This window comes from Echinops telfairi, unplaced genomic scaffold (genome assembly GCF_000313985.2).
Source record: "Echinops telfairi isolate 266 unplaced genomic scaffold, ASM31398v2 ScPeMD7_7465;HRSCAF=8503, whole genome shotgun sequence".
NCBI classification, from domain to species: Eukaryota; Metazoa; Chordata; class Mammalia; order Afrosoricida; family Tenrecidae; genus Echinops; species Echinops telfairi.
The window spans coordinates 5,221,695-5,228,016 of record NW_022111365.1 but is presented as its reverse complement, the minus strand read 5'-3'; the positions used below and the strand labels follow the sequence as shown (position 1 = coordinate 5,228,016).

At 40.4% G+C, this 6,322-nt stretch overlaps 1 protein-coding gene across 2 annotated transcripts in view; it reads right to left on the bottom strand.

Moving 5' to 3' along the window:
* Positions 1 to 6,322, bottom strand: part of CDON (cell adhesion associated, oncogene regulated) — a 130,664-nt gene that overhangs the window by 65,866 nt on the left and 58,476 nt on the right. For both annotated transcript variants that reach the window (XM_045283656.1, XM_004714164.2), the window contains exons 2-5: positions 5,395 to 5,530; positions 3,534 to 3,806; positions 2,119 to 2,265; positions 578 to 721 (exon numbers count right to left, since the gene is read on the bottom strand). In XM_045283656.1, coding sequence (XP_045139591.1) covers positions 578 to 721; positions 2,119 to 2,265; positions 3,534 to 3,806; positions 5,395 to 5,470 — 640 coding nt within the window. In that variant the 5' untranslated portion in view covers positions 5,471 to 5,530. The remainder of the gene's footprint in view (positions 1 to 577; positions 722 to 2,118; positions 2,266 to 3,533; positions 3,807 to 5,394; positions 5,531 to 6,322) is intronic.

The following is a 6,322-nucleotide window of genomic DNA, read 5'->3' as shown; positions in this document are numbered from 1 at the left end:
CTTGAGTCGAGGCCCAATGTCTATCTGCAACCTTAATTCTTAACATATAGATGAATACATAGTTCTATTCCTCTCTCTCTATAGATATATATGTATGTATGTATGTATATATATATTCATATGTACATGACTATATTTAGGCCTCTATAAATGTCCTTTGCCTCCTGGTTCTTTCCTCTATTTCCTTTCACTTTCCTCTTGTCCACCAACCTGCTCAGCCTTCATTCGGGTTTAGTGATCCCTCACTGCTACATTGCCCTTGATTAGCTCCACTAGGCATCCGTCCACCTTCCTTCCATGGATTTTAGTTCATTTGTTTTTCCCTTTCCCTGGGTTGGTCCCCCAACCCCCAACCCCATTCCTTCCTCCCACCCTTCCCTTCTCCCGTATCCCCCCAGAACCATTGGTCCCGTTCTTTTCCTCTCCGAATTATTTATGTATTTTATTTTTTAAAGGATTTTCTTATGATAAATAAAAACTGAAGGAAAAATGAAGTCTCATTTCCCAACTTTTTAGGAGGAATTCTTTTAGGAGGACTCTTCCTGTTCTGGTTACCATTATTCCCCCAAATACTTACGACTCACAAGGAGCTTTTGGCCAATGGGTTCAACTTTCAATTCCTGTGTCACAGGATTATAAACTGCACATTTATATGATCCCTTGTCCTCTAAGGATACATTCAAAATCTGGAGATTTCCTGATGGAAGGATTAAGTAATTATCTGAAGAAAGGAGGGAGAATATAGTCAAGCCTCTCCTCTTTACAACAGGATACCACAACACAGTAATAAACAAAAAGGGTAGATAATTGGGTTTTGATATAACACTACCGGCAAATAGCAACCAAGAAAATTCATGACATGAAAGAGGGAAAGAAGAAAAGAGAGTTAAAATCTGAGATATCAGAAGCAAATCTAACAAATATTTTCATAATAGACCATTCATTGACAATACTGAAAACACAAGAAACATGCTTACACAAATATATAATGTCGATCCTACAAAAAACAAAATCCAAACCCATTGCCACTGCAGAGATTCTAATTCATGGTGACCCATGTGTTAGAGAGGACAGCTCCACAGGGTTTTCTTGGCTCTATTTCTTAATGGAATCGAGTTTCTGGGTAATGCAAACTGTTAAGCGTTCAGCTAACTAACCAAAAGATGTTGATGTTTAAAACCAACTCAGGGGTTCCTCGGAAGTAAGGCCTGGAAATCTGACACCGCTGTGGAATACAGTTCTACTCAGCAACACAAGCCGTCCCCATGAGTTGGAAGAAACTCAATACCACACTGCACCAATCTTCATAGAAACAGATTAGCAAGCCTTTCTTCCATAGTACTGTCAGGTGTGTTTGAACTGCCAACCTCTCGTTAGTAGTTCAGCACAAACCATTTGTGCCACCTAGAGTCCACCCTACCCCCTTAGACAACTCTATACCTATGACACTGATCACCTGGTATTCGTTCCTTGCTTAGCCATTCCTTTTTTCGCCCTTATCAGATATGTGCTGAGTGTCTATTTTCTGCTAGACAGTGGCCAAGGTACAAGTGAACAGCAATGAACAAAGCATTTGTCAGGCTTGCGTCCCACTGCTTCCCAGGGAAAGGAGAAGGGCTGAGGCAAGAATCAGAAATACGCAACGCTAGAGGTGATACATTATCTGAAGATAAGCACAGCTGAAAGGGACAGAGTGACAGGGCATATATTTTAGGCAAAGGCATTAGAGTAATTTTTGCTAAGGCCTGTGTGATACCGGAATGACTCAAGGACCAAGACCTGAAAATACTGAATTATAATCACTGAATTATAATACACTGTGGAAGGGGTAAGTACTCAGCTGCTAACTTAAAGGTCAGCAGTTCGAACACACTAAGGGAGAAAGACAGGGCAGTCTGCTTCCATAAAAATCTACAGCCTTAGAAATGCTAAGGGTGGTTCACTCTGTTCTACAGGGCTCCTGTGAATGTGAATCACTCAATGGCAAGGGGGTTGGGTATCAGTCTCCTGGGACCTATAGTGTTAGTCTCTTCCACCTGGCCTCCAGAAACAAAGACAATTTATCTTATTTATTTGTGTATCCTGCAAGTGTCACTGGCTTTGTTGAAAAGGTCTCACCTGTGGAATGTTTCAGCCATTTCCCCCGTATTTTATAGCGCACCTCAGCTTTGGGGTTACTATCTGGGACCTTGCAGCTGATGAAACCAGTACTTTTTTCTTCTGCTATAACAACGTTCCTTGTTGACGAACCAAAATCACCAAGAACTAAAATAAAGATTAAATAAATAAATGCAAATTTAATTCTCTTTCCTAAAGGAAATGAAAACATTTAACACATCATCTACAACAGTGCCTTCTGTGGCAGCTAATCCCTGTCCAGTGAGGAGAAGGTTTTTTGTGGGGTTTTTTAAAATCTCAGAAAGCTGTTGGGGCAGGGGGACTCATGGCTGAGGACTGAGAGCTACGTCCTAGTACCTTGCTCAGAAGTCAATGCTTACAGGGGACTCTAACAAAAACCAACTGCTCTTAAAATTAACATCATAGGGAAGGGAAAGACATAAAGATTAAAAAAGAAAACCCATCCTGGAGAATTATAAATTTGGCATAATTATTCCCATTCTGTTCAAACAAATCCTTTCAGTACAGACCCTTATCGAAGTTCATCCTTCCTAGGCACTGTTATTCTGTTTATAGCTACCCATCTTGCCATATTAGGACATGAAGAAGTGAGGTCGTCATGTCAATAGGAATTATCTGCGTATAGTAACACTGGGCCTCAATTCCCCGCACTGCAGATGGAGACGGCATGAAGGATTGGGGATCTCCAGTGCAGAGAGAGCGCAGTCCGCAGCTGCCACGAGGAAGCCAGCCCCCAGCGTGTCTCTGGGAGCTGTCCATGGGTCACAGCTCTACAGAAACATTTACTCTCCGCAGTTATGACAAACTCACTCCTCCTGGGGAATCCAGATTTGTTCTGTAAATAGGGGTGCCCTTACAAAAACGTTTTCCGTTACTGGAAGGCATCACCATTTGAAAGGCAGATGGCTCAAGCTTACTGAAAAAAAACCACTGGCTCCAGATTTTCCATAAGTTCAATTCTCAACATTCCTTTTCCTTACAGTCAGATTTTCTTTCCTTGCTGCTTTAGCTGGTTTCAATTATTTAAATTAAAATCACACAGTAATCAAGGGAAACAAAACATTAGATGTGCAAGAAAGATAAAGAACTACATGACATTATTCAATGCTAGACAACAATTTTAACAACAAAAAGAGACTTAAAAACTCACACACACAAAAAACAATTCAGAATCCACTGTTCCTGGTGTAGAACTTTTAAAAAAATTCCATCTCCTAGTTACAGCTGAAGATAGGAGGCTCTCAGACGTTAGGCGTCAAGGCTGCAGCGCGAAGGCAGGCAGCTACGTCTGGCTTCAAAGCCCATGCTCATCTCAGTACTCAAAAAGGCAAGTCTAAGACTAACACAGGAAGGTCAGGAAATACCACACATAACAGATACAGAAGGAAACTCACCTGCAATGGAGACTGTTGCAGGAGCGCTCACAACAGCGCCGATGCTGTTATTGGCAACGCATTGGTAGTGACCCAAAAGGGAGGGGTTAAGAGAAGGAACCGTCAAAGTCCCCTGATGGATCTTAATTTGTTCCACGTTTCTATCCAGTCTTTTTCCATTAAGCAACCATGAGATATGAGCAGTCACAGGCTCAGCAGAACAATGTAGCACTACAGGTCCACCAAGTTTCTGGGCAGCAGAGAGCGGTTCAGAAATAAAAGAAGGTGCCAAGTCTATGTAAGAGGAAAGGTCCCCAAGAGAAGGTGTGGGGGATAGGAGAGAAGGGAATAAAGGGAAGAGAGAAGAAAACATTAAACACATCTCATCTGCAACTAAGGGCAATTCCTTCTTTCCTGTAGCTATATCATGGTTCTTAATGCCTATAAAAGTTCCAGCAACATTTTATAGCCCATTTTTGGAAGAAAAATAAAAGGGGCAACAGCTCAGGCCACAATTTAGCAATCTGTGTAGAGGAGACAAGAATCTGTCCGGTATAAAAGAGATAAAATACCACTTCTATTAAAAGGGAATAACAAACTTCTTTGAAGCAGGGACTTGTAAGAAATACAAATTTAAGCCTGAAGAAGCAAAGGTGATTTTCAAAAATATTCTCCTAATTTTGCCAACCAGACTTAACTTTTGAGAGCAAGTCATTCCATAAATAAAGGCAGCCGTTGACGACTCCCTTTGAATATAAAATAATGTTCAACTTCTAAGAAAGCGGAAAGTCGGGGACCACAGCTGAAACCCAAAGCCTACCCTTTCTGAGACAAGAGGTTTCATAAAGTAACAAGTTATCAGAACAGTTTATTTAGTGTTTATGGCAGTTTCACATTTGTTAGAGCTATCATTTCGGGAACTAGGTGTGCGGAGTTCCTGAACTAACATAGCCGTTACCAGAAGAGGGAAGAGGAACAGAAATATTGTTAATTTGGGAGCGTAAAATACTTAAAAGGAAAAATATCAATAATTGTTGCATCTACTTTTATAAAACACTGAATCAGAAATTGGTTGAGTCTGAGGTAGTTCAGCAAGACATAAACAGCAAGTTCTTAATCATGTTTTTCTGTACCGAATCTCATGTAGTTACGCAGTATTTTAACACAGACTCAATGCCTCAACCATTAAGCCAACAGGGATCCTTCATAATACAGATACCACATATTATTTAATGAATAAACATGACCTTATTTATATATATACCTGATCAATACATCTTCAGACAAATAAACCATAAGAAGAAATGCATGTGTGCCAGGTCTCAAGCTCTATGCCCATATATACATTTAACAATAAATACATTGAAGCTTTTAAAAAACCCAAAGAGGGATGAAACATAGGCAAGGTCATGAGAAAACATAGCAGACCTGGGGTTTACACCAAATTCTCTCATCCCAAATTAAATAGCACTGTGCTGATTCCTGAACCTCTCGTTAGTGCTATGAAGCCAGCATTTACTCCTGATATCATGTCCAAATTCAGAGCTTTCCTACAGCTAGATTTTTTTTTCATATAACTGAAAGTTATATCCCCATGCTGCAAAATGCATGGCTCAAAAATGTTTCTTTTTAAGGCAACGAAAGGGATAAATTTCAAGGATAACGACCAGAAGACCTACCGCTGCCCAAAGGTATTACTAGAAGATCTAAGCAAAGGCTCTGGAATTCTCCATTTATCAGGTTAAATCAGAGCTAGTCAAACAAATCTTAGAAATTGTTTTTCGAAGCTACCTTATTGGCAAATAATTGAAGCCAAAGTATGTTTTACAGGATCGACACGGGTAAAGCTTCCATCCTAAGACCAGCATTCGTACATGCTTACCTGACCGTGCAGAAGAGCACAGAATCATGAGAGTACTACACAGCAGTGTCGGCAAGGACGCGAGGTCTGGATGCATAGCGTCAACTTGCAGGACCAGCAGACTAGACTTCCACGGCAATAGCCAGGCCTCAGCTCACTGGAAAACATTAGGAAAGAGAAAATCTAAACAGTTCGTTCTTTTATCGGAACAGCCAGAGTTATAAGCATAGTAGTTACCATCTATTTTGAAAACTCTGCAGAAAGAATGTCAATTAGAAAATACAGCTGCCACCAAGTCAACACCGACGGGTGGTGACCCAGGTGTGTTAGTGTAGAACTGGGCTCCACGGCATTTCCTCTTTTTTTTTTGTTTAAAGTTTGGGATGTTAGACTTTTCTTTTATAAATCATTTTATTGGGGGCTCTTACATATAACAATCCATACATCCATTATAGCAAGCGGACATGTACAATTGTGATGTCAATTTCTAAACATTATCTTTCTTCTTGATCCTTTTGATATCTGCTCCTCTTTTTCTTTTTTAAACCATTTTATTGGGGGGCTCATACAACTCTTATCACAATCCATACACACATCCATTGTGTCAATCACATTTGTACATATGTTGCCATCATCATTTTCAAAACATTTTCTTTCTACTTGAGCTTTGGTATCGGCTCCTCATTTTTTCCCTCCTTCCCTTACCCTTGATAATTAACAGTTATTATTTTTTTCATGTCTTACACTGACCAATGTCTCCCTTCACCCACTGTTCTACTGACCATCCTCCAGGGAGGGGGGTTATATGTCAATCATTGTGATCGGTTCCCTCTTTTTCTCCCCACTTTCCCCTTCCCCTCCTGGTATGGCTACTCTCATTACTGGTCCTGAGGGATTTATACGTGCTGGATTCCCTGTGTTTCAAGCTCTTATCTGTACCTGTGTACAT